General features: G+C 42.5%; 1 protein-coding gene and 1 long non-coding RNA gene across 6 annotated transcripts in view; one reads left to right on the plus strand and one right to left on the minus strand.

Moving 5' to 3' along the window:
• LOC124296809 (acetylcholine receptor subunit alpha-like) overlaps positions 1–17,248 on the minus strand; it is a 59,194-nt gene that overhangs the window by 1,716 nt on the left and 40,230 nt on the right. For 3 of the 4 annotated variants that reach the window (XM_046747200.1, XM_046747198.1, XM_046747199.1), the window contains 11 exons: positions 11,415–11,553; positions 10,441–10,580; positions 10,140–10,184; positions 8,860–8,969; positions 6,684–6,864; positions 3,449–3,564; positions 3,008–3,176; positions 1,608–1,744; positions 1,375–1,494; positions 1,083–1,265; positions 66–282 (listed from right to left, as the gene is read on the minus strand). In XM_046747200.1, coding sequence (XP_046603156.1) covers positions 66–282; positions 1,083–1,265; positions 1,375–1,494; positions 1,608–1,744; positions 3,008–3,176; positions 3,449–3,564; positions 6,684–6,864; positions 8,860–8,969; positions 10,140–10,184; positions 10,441–10,580; positions 11,415–11,466 — 1,470 coding nt within the window. In that variant the 5' untranslated portion in view covers positions 11,467–11,553. The other variant, XM_046747201.1, reaches the window with a different exon arrangement.
• LOC124296818 (uncharacterized) overlaps positions 259–17,248 on the plus strand; it is a 70,444-nt gene continuing 53,454 nt past the window's right edge. Inside the window, exons 1-5 of one of the 2 annotated variants that reach the window (XR_006906462.1) lie at positions 259–397; positions 837–907; positions 1,010–1,199; positions 1,315–1,525; positions 1,614–1,766. This is a non-coding gene — a long non-coding RNA (uncharacterized LOC124296818). The remainder of the gene's footprint in view (positions 398–836; positions 908–1,009; positions 1,200–1,314; positions 1,526–1,613; positions 1,767–17,248) is intronic. The other variant, XR_006906463.1, reaches the window with a different exon arrangement.

Here is a 17,248-nt window from a genome sequence, read left to right on the forward strand (position 1 = left end):
GAGTGATCCCATCGTAACCCTTCGTACTCGACGTCCCGAGGCCGTCGCCGGTACCCTCGACTTACCCGGGTCGAATCCTCCTCCCTCTTTGTGTGATCGGCAATGAACCTGATGCCCTCGATGGCCTTGTAGAGCTCGGGGCAGTGGTGCCAGTGATGAAGAGAGTGGCAGAGGGCGTCGACGCTCTCCTGCGTCGGAAGCTGAGGCGGAGGAACGACGGGAACCGAAGCCGGAGAACCGTGGATCCGACACGTGCTCCCGAGATTCACGGCCTCCAATTCCCTGGGGATCGGGGGAAAGAACAAGGTCACAGATCTGTCTCGCTCCCTTTCGTCTCGCAGACGACGGCGAGGAAGATATCGGGGAATTAGTTAAGGGGTTACGTATACCTGGGCAGGTGAGAAAAAAAAAATCGATTTCTTAGAAAAGGTGCTCATTCGAAAGTACTGTCCTTTGAGTGTCTACCCTGAAAATTTCATAAAGATATTCGAAGTAACGACGAAGTTGTAGCGTCTTGTAAACGAACGGACGAGCAGCGACAGGGGCATTAAAATAAAGAAGAATCGGGTTGACACGGTGAAAAAAAAAAAAAAAAAGCGATTTCACGTAAATTTGAAACGAACCAGTTATTTCATTGTCAGTTTAAACTGTACTCAAAACTTTAAACGCGTTTTTCTCGAAACAGTGTTTGCAAAAACGGTACGAGAAATATCTCTGCGACTGACGAACCGATCGGAATCTAGCTTTGCACAGTTATGTCTCACTCAACGATCTAATACTCGTTTTTTTTTTTTTAATCCTCGCAAGTACCGAACAAATTTGTTTTTTGTATTCAGATAAAAAATGGCAGACACACGTCTGGCACCGCAAACGCTAGCAACAAAAACACGTCTCAGGAAAACTAAACGTAAGTTTTTTATCGTTTGAAATTTTTCCACCAAATTTTCACACAATACGGATAAAATGTCGTGCTTCGAAAGATACAACGTGATCGTGGAATAACATTCAGTTTTATACAGGAAAGAAATTCTTGAACATGAGCCTAGTCTTAGCTGTCCGAGGTGTATGCAACCCTTAAGTACCGTGGGTGCAACTCGTCCCGGGAATCGAGACTCGGGAAGAGAACCGAGGATTCGACCATCGCGGACGCCGTGGCTTCGACGAAGAGCGAAGGGTCCCTCAACTCCAGCCCGTTGCAGGTTCGCACCATTACTCGATGATTGTGATGACCGCCTATACTCCGTTTGTCGATTTGGTACTGCGGCCTGCGAAAGAGAGGCCGGTAAATCGTGATTCTCTTTATCTTCGTTCCAGGTCAATGCGAAGTTGACGTAAGCCGAGTGTCCTTCCGTGGAAAGTCGCTTGCCAAATTACCTGCGCATTACGAGCAGCCTGGGAAGAACGTGAATGAAAACTCTGCGGACCCATGGCGCCATGGTGTGGGTCTGAGGCGAGCGGAAGTGTACGTTCAACACAACGACCGTCACGCATATGCTGAAATTTGGAAAGTCAAGTTTAGTCGTAGGTAAGCTCGACGAGGTTCAGTTCCGACAAGCGCTTTCACGCGTGTTTAACGACGGTAGAATCGAGCTAAAGATGAATCGTACCTAAAGGTGTCTAGGATCATGGTGAAGAGGACAAATTTGCCGAGGAGAGGAACCACCAGGGAAGTCGGTGGAATGATCTCTGCCAGCAGCAAGAAGAACACAGTCAGTGACAGTAGAATCGAGATGGACAAACTCACCTGGAATCAGCCAAGGTTGAAGGTAAGCCGAGGCTTAACGTTATAGGTTGTTTCGTTTTTGCGACAAAGGCCGCGTCGTCTAGACGAAACGGCAGAATAAGGTCAAATTACTCGAATCGCTCGTAGATTATACCCCATAATGAAACGACGACATAGCAATTCGATTTTGGGAATCAATTAAACGCCCGATTTAAGGTCGTGGAACGTGACCCGGGCAGATGCAGGGTACAGCTGTACACGGGGCATTCCACCGCAAGCTCGGTAAACGGTTCACCATGACATTTTTTATTTTCACCAAGGATTTTTTCTACGTCATTACAAACCCTGAAAAGCTTCCAAAACAATTTACAAAAAATGAATTTGGCTGTTTTTGAGATGGATTTAAAAAATCATAGGGTAAGCGCAATTGATTAAGAAAATTTGAAAATTTTTCGGAAGCTTTTCAGGGTTCGGTATTAACGTAGGAAAAATCCCTGGTGAAATAAAATAATGTGAAGGTCTACCGTTTACCGAGTTGGCGTGGAATGCCCCATACACATAATTGTCCAGCGTGCGGCATTGATCTCGTTTCTCGAGGGTGTCGAGGTGTGAGAATGCGACTCGTGACATTCTCCGATCTCTGAATTCTATAGTCCCGGGTACTCGGGGGTATTGTTTTTGGGTCAAGATGGCCAATATAGGACAAAGGACGAAAGTGTGACTCGAGAATCCGAGAGGTGCCCCCTCGAACCGCGTACATATACAATCAACTGCACACAAGGATCGAGGCTAGGAATAGAATTTGCCGCGGCGGGTTCGAGAAGCCCTTTTCACCCGATCATCCCCGGGGTTAACCAGGTCGTAAAATCGAAACTCAATGCTTGGGTGATAATCTTATCGTAAGACAGTCACGCGTCTTACGTTTGTCGAATTATTATTAACCGTAAACTACGGTGTTTCCCTGAACACCTATGTAATTTTTCGAAACTGCACTATTTCTTATTTTTATAAACAAATAGAAAACATCGACATCGAAGCTCACGTCTACGATTTTGGTCTCTTCTTTTTCACGCTTCTGGGACAAACACCGTAGCTCGAGAATGTGAAAATTTCTCAACATTCGACGTGAGAACATCTTGTAATAAATTATTAAAAAAAAAAAAAAAATATCGTTTGCCAGCCGAGTACGATCTCGTCGAATGAGAAATCTAGGGTGAAAAGTCAGGCCCGACCGCTCTTCCGAGTGGCGTTTGGTTCCCTTACAGCTTAATTAATATAACCCACCTTTTCCCCACTGTCGCTCGGTAAATAGAAGACTAAAACTGTCAGGAAGGATATTCCCATGCAGGGTATTATCAGGTTGACCGTATAAAACAGGGTCTTTCGCCTCATCGTTATGTTGAACGTGATGTCGAGGTAGGGCTCGTCGCAGCACGTGTAGAACTTCTCGTTCCTGCGCAAAGGACAGGGTTATAAACAAGTAAGCATTATCCGGGATTATGGACATATAATTATATTATTCCGCTAGGGATGTGCCAAAACAAAAAAAAAAAAACAAAATTTTCTTTCTCTTCCACACATGCCTCAAAATTTCGGTAGAGCATCCCTATGATGAGATATTCTACTTGAGACGTTGTACCTAAATTTTGCTGCGCGTTTGAGAAAAAAAAAAAAAATCGATTTCGGCACACCCTAAATCACGTGCACTACATCTTTGATATTTACCTCACGGCCGGTACTTCCAGTATATCCCATTCAACCGACGTGTAGAAGGCGGACAAGTCTACTCCGATTTCAACGACGTTGCTCCCGCGAACCTCGTCTATGTGCCTCAGGTCGACCTGCGAGCAAAACGGGCTTGCATTTAGGAGAAAGCTCGTTAGCTGAAAAGCCCGCGAGACGCTTTACCGCCGATATCAACAACCCTGTAGAAATTTCAATCCGTTTTACTTCTACGGCACATTCGCGTCCCTTCGACGTCGACTAAATTCGAGGGTTCGACGGGCCGAAGGCGACGTGCCCGAGGGCGAATGGGACGTGATTAAATCGAAGCACGTAATCATTTCTTGAGGAATTTTTCACGACCTTGGTCTACGAGGGATCATGTTCGACGGGGTGCGAGGAGGGCAGGATTCCCGGTCACGCGTTACAAGGACTCCCAGGGTGAAAATGCGCAATTCCATGATCCTTGTCGGTACAATATCTCGCCGGTTGTATTATAAATACCGGGCTTTCAATGGCAGCTGAATTCGCGTTCCTTCCGTCCCAGATATCGACGCCTTTTCATCACCGTCGGTGGAAACGAATCGGCTAATCGATGCGTTTCAATTTTCAAAGCAGAAACCGAAACGACGAAGCGAGGCGTAACGCGACCTTCGAATCGGATGCCCGGACACGTTTTCAGTAGTGGAGGTCCGGCTTTGGTCGGACGTGGTGGTAATCTAACGCTCTCGTCCTGTTTGCCTGCCCGAGGCTTTTTCGCTTCCGGTAAAGCAAATGGTAAGAGAATTGAATAGGATTAAAAGAAAAGAGAGAAGATAACGGAAAACGGCAGCGTAATAGAACTACTGTTATCGTTTACCTCCCCTTTAAGGGGGGTACAGCTTTGATGGTTTGAAATTGTATCTGTTTTTAGAAGTTTATTTTTTTTTTCAAGAAAAGGACCGACTGTCATATCCTTAGCTTAAAAAAATGAATATCTTTGATTGTTAAAAGTCACGTTTATTGACGGTGAGTTGATAAAATCAAAAAAGGAATGTCAAGTTGCTTGATCGAAGAAATGCAGAATAATGCCGAAGAAACGAAAAGTCGTGGATTGTATCCCGTGCAAAAAACAAAAATCGTCTCAAAATCGATATTTGTATACATTCATCGCTACGCAGCTGTACAAATAGCTTCTGCCGCGCAGGTACATTAAACCGTCGCTAGACAAACGATGATTGATCGTCGCGAGGGTGTCAGAGGACAATTAAGCGGTGTGTTTAAAGGGATTTTTCAAGTCTGTCACGACTTTACAGATACAAGGCGCGAGTGTTCCGGTTGGTCTTATTCTGACGCATAAAGTCAGCTGTAATATTACAAAATCATCGTGGGATATAATTTCGCATTGAAATAATTAACTGCAGGGTCATGAATTATGCATCGCTTGTGTTATTCTAGGTATAAGTTGTTTGCATGCGGTACATAACGAAGCATTGCTATTACGAGTGATAATTACGCCCGGGGAAAAAGCAAACAAGAGTTAGATTAGACTCGTACAATAAATGAAAAACCAAGTCAAACTCGAGCTGAAGCGCGGACTGGAAATTACCAGTATGAATAAGCCGAAGGGTTGCGAGTTTTTTTTTTTTTGTTTTTTTTTTTCAATCCTTCAACTCAAACCGACTGACAATTAATTAAACCGACGAGCTGGACGAGGCTAAAAAATTTCCATCGTTTATTTCACGCGGCAAACTGTTTCGTCTGTATTTTTCAGCGGAAGAAAAATTGAACGAAACGCTAATCAGGATAGAAATATTCGTCATATTTATATATTATATACATAACGATAGATTATCGTGGGACGTCTCCGCGAAAATGAAGCTCGGAAAATACACGAGCCACTTAATTCCGGCCGATACTGCAACAGGGGTGGGGGGGCTGGATAATAACAAGAGGGTAATTATATCGCAGACAATTAATCATTTTCGAGATGGCGTACGTGTCTGTAATATTCCTCATTTTACAACGAGATTGAAAAATCCGTTTTCAACTTTTTTTTTAATAACCCGCCACCTTGATCAACCCTCGATGAAAAGGTCGGCTTTTACATTGTCCAAGCGAAGGTGATTTCGGCGTTAAAAAGATACACGATTTAATCGTATACTCCTAACTATACCTAAACCGTGCATATTATGACTACGACTGAAAAAAAAATAAATAAATAAAAAATATGTACTTATGTTATACTTTTGTTTGTGATTGAAATCGAAGAGGGTGAGGTATATGGGCTGATGATTTAACGTGGAATGCCGCATGCACATAATCTCTGCGAATTTAGTATGAACTGGCTGTGTGAGCGGAAGTCGCGCTAAATACGCGATTGTTAAGTATGAGGAGGTGATCCTTGAAAAAGTTGTATAATATAACTTTAGTCGTCGAGCTTTTTTCGCGAAACGTCGCTCTTTAGCCTTAAATATTAAACCCACGTCCCGGTGAAAATGGTGATGCGAAAAGTGTTTATAGTGCTCTGCGTGAAATTTTTATTATCATACTCGATATCTGCATTTCGAGCTTGCAAAGCGACCCTGGGCACCTGGGGAGCTTTATTTTTATTATTCTATTTCTCCCTTTCGTTTTCCGTTTCCTCGGTTGTTGACTGTTTGAAATATATTTCTTTAAAAAATTGCTAAGCCGCTTAATCTCCGTGTTGCTTTTTGATCGTTTATTCGGCCGGTGAACAAGGGGCGGCATTTTATTAACGCGCAGATTCGATTACGCGATTCCGACTTCGGAATGCATGCATGCACGGCTGGTCTTGTATTATTCCCCAGCGATCAATCTCGGCGATCAGCCTCCATGTATAGGTACGTACGTGTGTAATATAGAGCCAGAGGCTTTCTCGAGGAGATAATAGACGGATCCATAGATAGATAGATCGTATACGTCACGCCCTAGAACACCTTGGGGTAAAAAGGAAGACGTACACAAGTGTAACCCGCATTAACAAATCAACCTATAAATGACAGTTGTGATCGATAAAATGTAAAAATAGACGCGTATTTAAGTAACGATAAAGTAAAGTGTAAACTACATAATAAAATAAATACAACAACACGTTGAACAAAATATGTATAACTGATAAAATAAGAAATTAAATGAAAATAAGAAACAAACTAATTGGACAAAATTAAGTAATTTCACAACAGGGAGAATAGGGTGATAGTGAGAGGGTGGGGGGGATGCTGATCTGTCCGATTACCTGAAAGCCATCGTAGGTCCATGAGCCAAACTTCATTACGCACGTCTGCTCGTCGAATGGGAAATACTCAACGTCAATTTCACAAGAGGACTTGTAGATCGCTGGTGGTTTCCACTCAACGCGACCCGTGTAATTCAGCGTTGCCTTGGTCGCTAATGTAACCTCGAAATTCCCGTCGGCGCTGGAATTGAAGAAATAGCCATGCGTTAACTCAACTAACTTGTACGCATAACAAATATATATATATATATATATATATATGTATATGTATACGTTAATTATGGTAAAGAAGAGTAATTCAACAAAATACTTGTGACAACTTGATACAGAATTTGATCAAGCCTTCGAACGATCGTGACGACTATCAATTTATCCATGATAACATGGCGCGAGTTCCGCGCAATAATGTGGATTTTGTTTAAAGAATATGTGTTATTGAAATGACTAAAAAATTGATTGAACGTACCTCAATCGTGTTTTGTTCAAAATGTGAAATTGTTGTATCAAAACAAGTTGAGCCTGTTTTTCATTTTCATTCATGTTTTTGTCGAGTCGAGAGTTTAATGGTTGAAACAGGTAATCAAATTTGTTGTTACAAAAATAACTCCTCGGTCTTGATTCATTTTCGATAGTTATATTTATATATACGTTAATTATGATAAACAAAAGTACTTATACACATGTATAAATGACAAATTGCGACATGATTGAAAGAACGTGAATATAAAAAATTTTAGAAATCGTTAAACGCGATGAGAATATAATCTGCATTGTTATTCCCCGTATACATGTATACGTATACATGTGCAGTACGTATCGCGTGGAAGTGAAAGTAATTCTCACGGTAAATAACATTTTACGAGAGTAATAAATGTATTTATTTGCCTCTTCTCGCATCCTCCGTGCATGTCGTTATATTTCATATTCGCTTCGTTTAGACCTGTACCAATATGTATAATCCACAAGCTGCAGGTAAAACAAAATTTTCATTTCCCGTTCAGCGATAAAAATTCTTCAAATTACAACGTGCGTCAGGAATACAATCGCGATTGTTTGCGGTTAAGGCTCGGGTCGAGCCATAAATTGTAGGTCTTCAGTTAATAAACAAAATTAACCAGAGCTCAGTCAAATCGAATAAAACTCACAAGTAGAAAGTGTTTTAGAAAATCCTGGGTGCCCTGGTGAAATGTTCTGCTGCTAGGAATTTTTACATAATTTGGAACGTTTCGTATTATTTCGTACAAAGTTGTAAATATGCATAGTTTTTCGTGAAGAATATTTAATTTTTGTTAAAATTGTACCATCTTGTAGATTTTTCACTAACAAAAATACAAATTTTCGTAACAAACTGTGCATATTTACATTTTTTTCGACAAAATTGTACGAAACGTCCCAATCTCCCTAAAAATTCGTTGAAAATCATAGAAATCATTTTCACCAGGGTGGTTTGATATATTTCCGGAACTCCTTACACTCCAGTTATACAGCATGTATCTTATGTACGCTATTGATATATATACATATACGTGGTGTGCGTATTATCGACAGCTGTCACTTCTACCTACTTCGCTTCTTTGCAAAGTATTAACAAGAAGGGTATATAAGAGTACGAATGTAAGGGAAGAAAAGCGAAGAGAAGATAAGAGGAGGAAAAAGTCGAAGAAAAAGCTCGCGTAGCGCCGGGGGAAAAAAGCTTCGACGATTAACTTTTCCCCTTGATTTTTACACAAGTTTTATATCCTCGGCAGGTATACTTATAGACGTATCGGTAGGCAGCATTTCACACATACTATCGTATACATATACTAGACGGTAAAAATAAATATCGACTGTCATTTCTTTCAAAATTTCATTAGAATAACAAGGTGGAAATTTTAAAAAAATTTTAAATTTTATAACTTGTCAATACGTTAGTGTACTGATGAGACCTGAAAATATTTTTTCAGGGAACTGAACGCTCTGCAGAAAAGGTCAGGGGTCAACAAAGGAGCTCAAATAACTTTTGAAAGAGCAGACTTGTGATAAAATGTCAAGAGATCTTTTTCGCAGACCCTTTAATTCCCTACAAAAATACGTTCTAAATATTAATATCGACAGCATACTTTTTTCGTCACTTGGAAAAATATTTTTCACTAGAATTTTTTCAAAAGAATGGTCGATTTTTTTGGTAACTCACTTGTTGTACAAGACGATGTCGGGCCGCCATATGTGATCCGATGGCACGTGCAGCATTTCGACGCCTCCGTACTCCTTCGGGTCCCATTTGAGCTTGTAATCGTACCACGACTAAAATGACGGAAAAATTTTATTCATCGGCTCAAAGCGAGATTTCGAGGCTATAAATTTTTGCTTGATTATAAAAACCCGAAATTTTCGAGTTTCTGAATCTCGTCCCGTCGATTTTCTGGTGTTTCCCATTTTTCTACACCACCCAACTTTTCCAAGTAATTCCAACAGTGATTCAAATACTTTTGCACTGCTTCACCGATCGAGACCGGAACCGGACGAGAAAGGAATAATAAAAATATAAACATCCGTTCGATCGCAGAATAATCTTATGTATAACATAATTCATAGAGAACTTACGAATATACTCTCTTTATAACAACAACAACAATAATAATAATAATGATATACCGTCGTTCCGCTCAATAATGCAATCAAGTTTAACTTTTCCAACCGTACACAAGGACCGAATCTGTGTTTGAGGATCGGACCAAGATCTCGAAGGGTCCACCAGGCACGCCTCGAGATTATCGGAGCAAGTTTTAACGTATGCCTCGTGACGAGTTTTCGGCTATGAGTAGGAAATTTTGCAAGACAAACGTCGAGTCCGTTGTTCAAAGTCGGCGTCCTTTTACAAACCGTAGGATATATGATATTATATATGAAGGCTCCCGCGTGTTTCGTCACCTCCGCGTCCGCAGGACTACTCGTTCAACTGTAATCTATGCCCGCGGACATTGCCGTCGTCTAATATTTGCTGTTTGATGTTTGCCCAGCGGAGGCTAGAGCCTGTCCGAAAGCACTTAGGTGTCCCAGTGTAAACAGTTCGAGGAACTCGGGCCGCAAGATCGGGACAAGATATTGTAACTCTGAGAGGATATTGTTTGCCCTTATTTTTCCGCCCCTCAATGACTCGCTAATCCCCCAAAAGCTGCGGGACGAAAATTTTCGAAATTGGCTGTACTCGCGATACCGCGGCGAAAACCGCGACGTGGGTGAAGCTCCGCTCGCCGGAGCTTGCGAGACAATGAAAATTCTGCTTCGGATAAGCTCGAGCTCGATTTAAGGCTGCGCTAATCCTCGCCCTGGCCGAATTCGCTTTACGTGGGCGTGGGTAAATGTATACCCCATGGTCGTTTGATCATCGCAAGAGCATGAGTAACATTGCGGGCGTCTGTCCTACGGATATGTAATACGAGTTAGAGAAGGGGATTGTGGAAAATTGATTACCTGTTCGACCCAGAGGTTCGTCGTCATGATTTGATTCTTCAGGTTCTGAAAAATGAAGACACATGTATTTCAAGCGGTATTCGTTCGACTCCGGGGCGGGGAATCGATCTTCGCCGATAACGACAGTTCGAAACGGTTCCTGGTTCCGCGGGTTAGGCGACAAAAAGAGGGCCGTGCTCGTAAGACGGGCGCGTCAAACTCTGAGATTAATCGTCATCAGGAATCGATTTAACAAATTGAAATTTTCAGGGGCAAGGGGGGGGGGGCGGGAATTGAACACCGGGTTTAAAATCGCGCCTACCACATCGATCAGCTGCGATAGCTTCAGCTTGATTTTCACCGTCAGAGCATCGGTCACGTTCACCACGGGACGGACCAGCTTGTTGTAGTTTGACAAGAGGTCGTCGTACAGTCGCTTCGCGTCTGGATTTCCTGAGCATCCTGCGAACAGAAAAACATTGAAAAAATGGGGAGTCGGTGAGGCTGATTCGAGTTCTTAAAGGTGGGGGGGGGGGTTTAAGAGAAAATCAAAACACTATTTTTTATTGCTTGAAGAAGATGTTGGAATTTTTTTATTCAAATTAATAACAAAATGGCGGCATGGCACATGCAAGTAGCGAACGATCACGTTTTCAATCCGGTGGCGAAGATACCTCGGTCAATTTTTATCCGATACATTTGAAATTTTGCCAGAATCTTTAAAACTTGCTTACCGATTCGAGCTCGTGGCCAGATTTTTGAGTTTAAATCCCAACAATTTTTTATAAAAACTTTTGTAACAATTTTTTGGTCGAAAAATGAATTTCTTTTTTGTCAAACCAGGAGATGCGCCACCGCAAAAGCCCTCGAGTTCAGAGTCGTTCGCTACTTACGGACGCCGTGCCGCCATTCTGTTATTAATTTCTGCGAAAAAATTCTGAAATATTCTTGAAACCACAAGTAACGACGCCGTAAAGCTCATATATCTCCAAGTGTTTTCATTTTCTTTAAAAAAAACTCTTAAAAATATACCCTCCCCCTCCGTTAACGTCGAAGCTCTTCGTGGCTTCGCCCGCGATGCATGCTCGAGATATCCTGGAGTGAAAATCGACACTTTTGCCGGTGCGAGTGTGTTCGAGGCACACGCAAACGGACTCAAAGATCCCGCATGCCTGAGACACCCTCGATACTAATTGACAAAAGCTCAACCGTACGAAACTTCCGTTTCGGGTTGAAAAAAAGACTGCAGCTCGCAGCGGGCGATTCGTTTTTGACGGTGAAGAGACGAATTCGAACCTGATATGAGCACCAAGACTATCCACATGATCCCCACCAGGCTCTTCATCATGTCATTGTGACGTCACGTCCGCCTCATTTCTCCGCGTTTCGGAGCTCCTCTCCTCCAACTTCGCGGACGACTCGCGCTCTTTTCGTCCTGAAACAGATGCGCAATTCTGAGGTACAATTATGCGAGTATAATCGACGAGACGAATTTGGGAAATCGGGAAGCCGGGAAAACGGGGAAAGACGAATTCCTTTTCAAGGACGACTCGGTATAAAATTTGCTCCAAGGATTTACCGGCCTTTTAACATTCGTTAAGATGTCTCAATTTTCCATCGACGATCATCCTCACCGATATATATATATGTATAAAAAGCTGCTAAGCTTGCGCACGGAATCGCGTGTTCTGGTCCCGTGTCGTAGGTGTAAAGGAAGCTCGTATCGGCGTAGCGTCGAGACAGGAGAGGGGAACGGCTTCGTTGGAAAAAAGCTCCTGATTCCCCGGAGCCCCGAGGTGGGAAGTTAGGCGGAGCGTCAGCTGCCTGCAACGATGCGACACCGATATCCGCAGCGACGTTACGTGAGGCGGTTGCAGATCATCGTGTTGCTACTGCAGCGAGAATTTCCCCGAGAGTCAAAAATAATTTCTACGTATTTTTAGGGAAATTTCGACGTTTCGTGAAATTATGCACAAAAAATCGTTGTCGTACCAAAATTGTAATAACACGAAATATTCCGATTTCTATAAAAATTCTTAGTTCAGAAATTTTCACCAGGGTAGGCGTTTGGGATTTCGACAAGGCGCCGCTCTCTAATCGCTCCTCCGATTAACCTACGATGCTTCTGAAATAAGGTAAGCAGCCGTCGCTGCTTTACCTGCGGAGCTGACATCCACCCGACAAAGATAGCTCGTCGGTAACGCAAGACTCGAGGACCTCCTCGTCCTTTGCGGCTCTGAAAAGGTGCTCGCTTCGGGTCGACGGTGGATCCTTAAATTCGACAAGGGTCGAGGACCGCCGCCGGCAGCTCGAAAAGGCCGAAGGGCCGGGCAATTAAAAGGTGCGCTTTACGCAGGGCGTCTTCCGATACGCGGTACTTGGTTCCCCTTTTCCCGCTTTCAAAAACCCGCAAATAATTTTCCCTCACCTTCTTCACGTGTACGTATATTTGTTTACCGTACACCCAGAGGGAGCGAAAACAACCGCGAGGACGCAGCGGAAACGGATTTACGTCCGACAACCGCGCGCAGTGATACAGTTTCAATTTATTTCCTACCGCATTCCAAGTTCGGATCTGGGTCAGGTTCCGTATATGATATAATACCTTGAGTTCTCCCAACAGCGAAACGATCCGTGAACGCCTGAGGCAAGCAACCGGAGCTACGCATCGCGTCCAGCTTGAGCACCGTATCCCCCCCCCCCCTAAACTCATTATCGCGGTGAACGAGTCAATTTTATGACAGTCCTACTCTTAATTGCCTCGTTAGCTCATTATTGTCTCGGTTGATTGTCCGAATTCAATTTTTCGCGCTTTTCGCATTTCCTAATATTCAGGCTACTTTGACAAATAACCTTTTACGTTTGGGACAGCGACGGGCAACGAGCTGAAAATAATCGACGCATCGATTAATCGAGCCCAAATAAAAAATTATCAACCACGATTCGATTAAATCGGTAAAAATTAATCGATGCTTGGTATTTTTTTCTAAACGGTGCGTTTGAAGCCAATATTGCGTAAACTTCAGTACTTATAGTCTTAATAGCCGAAATGTTTTCTTTATAATTTATTGCTTCATTTAAAATATCTTTCAATGTCAGGTAATAATATTCATTTATATCAAATAGATAATTAGTAAGTAAGACAATGATGATAATTCACACTTTAATCAAATAAATTGATATTGCATCGAGTTCATGGGAGTAAGAGAGAAAAATCGATGGTGAAAAAAATGAATCGATTTTACTCGATTAATCGGGAAGAAATGATGAATTTAATCGGAAATCGATCATTTTTGGTCACTCTCAATTTGAGATGGCCGTGGCAGAATACGGTGCTCAACTCAAACGTGATATGTAACTCCGGTTGCCTGCCTCGTGCCCACGATTATCATTTCGATATTACAAGGGTAGGTACATGATACGTGTACAATCATACATAGTACGAACGGTTCTATTCATCCCGCGCGTTGTGCTGTATAAAATACACGTGTATAATAATTCGAAGGCACGAGGTATCGTTCCGCGAACTGCTAATTTTCATCTACTCCGAATTAATTATATACATGCAGAGGCATCGTTTCCGAGGTGCGTGGGATACAGATATATGTACCTACGTACGTCTGTAGAAATTGAATGTCACGGTTGATTAAATTTCGCGTTTATTATTCGCCCCCGGGCGATGTTTAATGAAATCACGAATTCTGGACGGGACAGAACTGCTTCTGCGGGAAACGAGGCTCTTGAAGTCTCGCGATAATGTCAAATTATTACCGGGCCTTAAGACGTTTTATAACTCTCGATAATATTCCCTCCCCCTCCAGCCCGGCTCATGATCTCTGATAAATTCTTCGGATTATTTGCTACGCTTTTTCTTCCATCGTTATTGTTATTACACAGGGATGAAAATTCTTTCACTCTGCAAGGTTTATTCGGCTCTGAAATTAATCGCGATCGCGAGTTTTAGCTCATTCGATCATTCGGTATCGATCGCGTATGTCTATGACGGTTAAATTATACACAATATTTCCGCCGAGCGGATGGTTTATACATCATAGTTCCATTTTTCTTTTTCTTCTTCTACTTTCTTTTGCTTTTCTATTATTAAATTACCCGTATAATACCAGCGATTGTCAAAATTCAATTCAAGTTACGAAAGCCAATCAGCCGACGGAATTCTCGTCATTTTTTAATAAAACTTGTCGATTTCTGTTCAAATACCGAGGTCAGAATTTTCACTTGTCAGTAGGTTACGGAAAACCGTCGTCACGTCTTTTTTAGGCGCACCTTTGTTATTCGTAGTAACGAAAGTGCAGAAATTGGTAATTCGCGGAAATGTTAATCCGACCAATGACGGATTTTTTCCCTGGATTTTCCCCAAGCCACGAATCATGCTGCAGCGACGTGAATATTTTTCAATCCATGCAGCTGAAACTCCGCCCCTTATTGGCACCAGTCGACTCGGAGAGACAGTCGATAATTTGTTGTCGTTCGAATGCACCGGAAATGAGATTCGCGAATCCGACATCAGTCTTGAATTCGTACGACGTACGCGTGGTGAAAATAAGCAAAAATGATGGATTATTTTTTCCCGATTAATCGAGTATAATCGATCATTTTTACTCACACAACGGCTTTCGACGTTTGTGCGAAAATTACTCGCGATAGATTCGTAGAAAAATCGAAAGCTTATCGCCATCGCCCGACGCGCGGTTCGCCTTTTTCAGCATGATATTATACCTGCGAATGTAAGTCGAGTCTTTCTTTTCCCGCAAATTTATCACCGGTAAAATAAACGACTGACGTACATGCTTTCCCTTTCCGCCTTTGGGAATCATCATCTTTCACCAAAAAGATACAGTGCACGGAGAGTTTTCGGCTTTCGGGTCACGTCCGTGACTCCTGGCGCATTCGGGGTAAAGTATCTTACCCTCGACCGTAGTTTAACCACCGATCTGTCCTGCAGGAGTTGCCGCCTTTACCCGCCTCGAGATATTTGCTTTTGCGTGAGAAATAGATTATAAACAAGACCGCGTGCCGATTCCCATTCGGCAAATCAATGCCGCGGAACTGAATTTTCCATTATTCATTCGGAACACGTTTCGCGCGTCTCGTTTCCCCAAATTATACATTACACAGACTTGTACGTATAGAATAATAAAATATTCGTAATGCTGAAATGATCCGCAGGGGAGCAAAAACAAAGAGAGAGAGAGAGAGAGAAAAAAAGATTCAATCACTATTTCAGGAGTTTCAGATTCAACGATATTATCCTCGAGTCCCGCCCCGGCGATTAATTAATTCACGAACGAAGAAAAATTATTCCGCAAAGTCTCGTCAAGTGCCAGACAGTTTAATAATAATAAATGATGGTTTTTCATCGCGTCTCGATTCAAGCATTCCGTCAGCTGTTTCTCCGCCGTTTCCAATAGCCTCGCACTCTTAATCTTCTTCTCTCCTTCAACTTTCGGGATTAATCGCGACTCGGCGTCTGTCGCGAGCAGGTGACGCGATACCTACGTTAGATTTCCCGTTCAACCTGGCGAATCGCTGAGCGGCGAAACATCCGCGTCAAAGATGCGCAAATTCGCAGGAACCTTTGTCCGCTCTTCCTCTGCAGGCTTCGAGAGCCTCGCTTGCAGCCTCGGATTCCCATATCTCAAAGCTCTGCGTATAAACCCACTTCTGCGCAACTGTCACGATAACACGACCGACTCCTAAGTTGAATACAACTCATTGTCATCCCAGATTAGGTACGATATGTACAACTCCGCCTTTCCAGGACCGAATCTTGGCCAGTCACCGCCGTACAATTATACACTGAGTAAAATTTCATTTGTCACAGTAACTAGAAAAATTCAGTAAAACAGGTATCGTTAAAAAAACCGACTGAATATTGTTGGCAAAGTCATATCATGCGGTGGAATAATTCCTCGGGTGAAAAGTCGTTTTGCGAGGATTCATTTGTTATAGCCTCCGCTCGTCAAACAGACGCGGTTTATCTACGAGCTAAAAGCAGGACTTTTTACAGCATCGCCTGTATAACCGAATTTACAGCTTTTCCGTTGGTGGTACATATATATACATATGTATATTTTTCTGCAAAAATCCGGGCCACCCGCGGTTATTGTTATTGTTGTTGTTGTTGTGCAGGTTAAACCTCGCCTCGCCGATGCGCGGATTTTTTCAAAGCTTCGCCCTGCGGTTTGTCAGCTCCCGGGGAAAGATTGAAAAAAAATTATAGCTCCTGGAGGAATTGGCGCGTGGTGAATGAAGCCGGCTGCAGGATCGGAGAATCGAATCGGGAACGTGTTGGGAGGAGGGGATTTTCTCTAACCGGTAGAACAACTGGGTCGCATCTCACGGCTCAATATCATCGTCGAATAGTCTTTGTGCAGCCCGTTAAAATTGGGTTAAGAGGACTCTAAAGTACATCCCGATTCCGATATTCTATTTTCGACAACGGTTTTCAACGGAAGCTTCCAGGTGCGAATTAAAATAGAAACGGTTCGACAGATTCCAGCCGCCTCCCGATTCGCCTCACCTAATTCCGTCATCAATTTACACGTGCATCGTGTGACGGCTTTTTCATTTTCGTTTTCAAAGCTATCATCGCTAAATGAGTACCGCTGTGCAGTAATTATCTACGTTCGATTGTTTGCGAAAGATTTGTTATTATACCTATGTATAGAATTGTCGTTTATCATTATATTTCGCAACAGTTATCCGTTTTCTCAATCGAGTGGGCTTATTTTACCCAAAATCAGGCATCGACGTCAATTTATATCTGCACCAATAATCAAGTCGCCGTAACAGTCGGAAGAAAAAGTACAGCAATACTAAGCCGTGCCAGAAGAAAAAAATTTCTTGTTTTCTTTTCAAACGTCATTAAAATTTTGTTAGAGCATCCCAAATAGAATATCTCAGCCAAATATGAGCTACTGATACTGATGTTTGGATGTGCCTGTTTTATTTTTTCCATTTTCCATTTTAATAACGTGTAAAGAAATGTGGAAAATTTTTGAATTTTTTTTTCCCGCAAATGGTTAGACTTATAAACTATCCGAATACAGATTCTTGTAGAAAATTTCACGCTCTGTAAAAAAATGTCTAGATAGAATTTTTCCCAACTC

Source organism: Neodiprion virginianus, chromosome 1 (assembly GCF_021901495.1).
Source record: "Neodiprion virginianus isolate iyNeoVirg1 chromosome 1, iyNeoVirg1.1, whole genome shotgun sequence".
NCBI classification, from domain to species: Eukaryota; Metazoa; Arthropoda; class Insecta; order Hymenoptera; family Diprionidae; genus Neodiprion; species Neodiprion virginianus.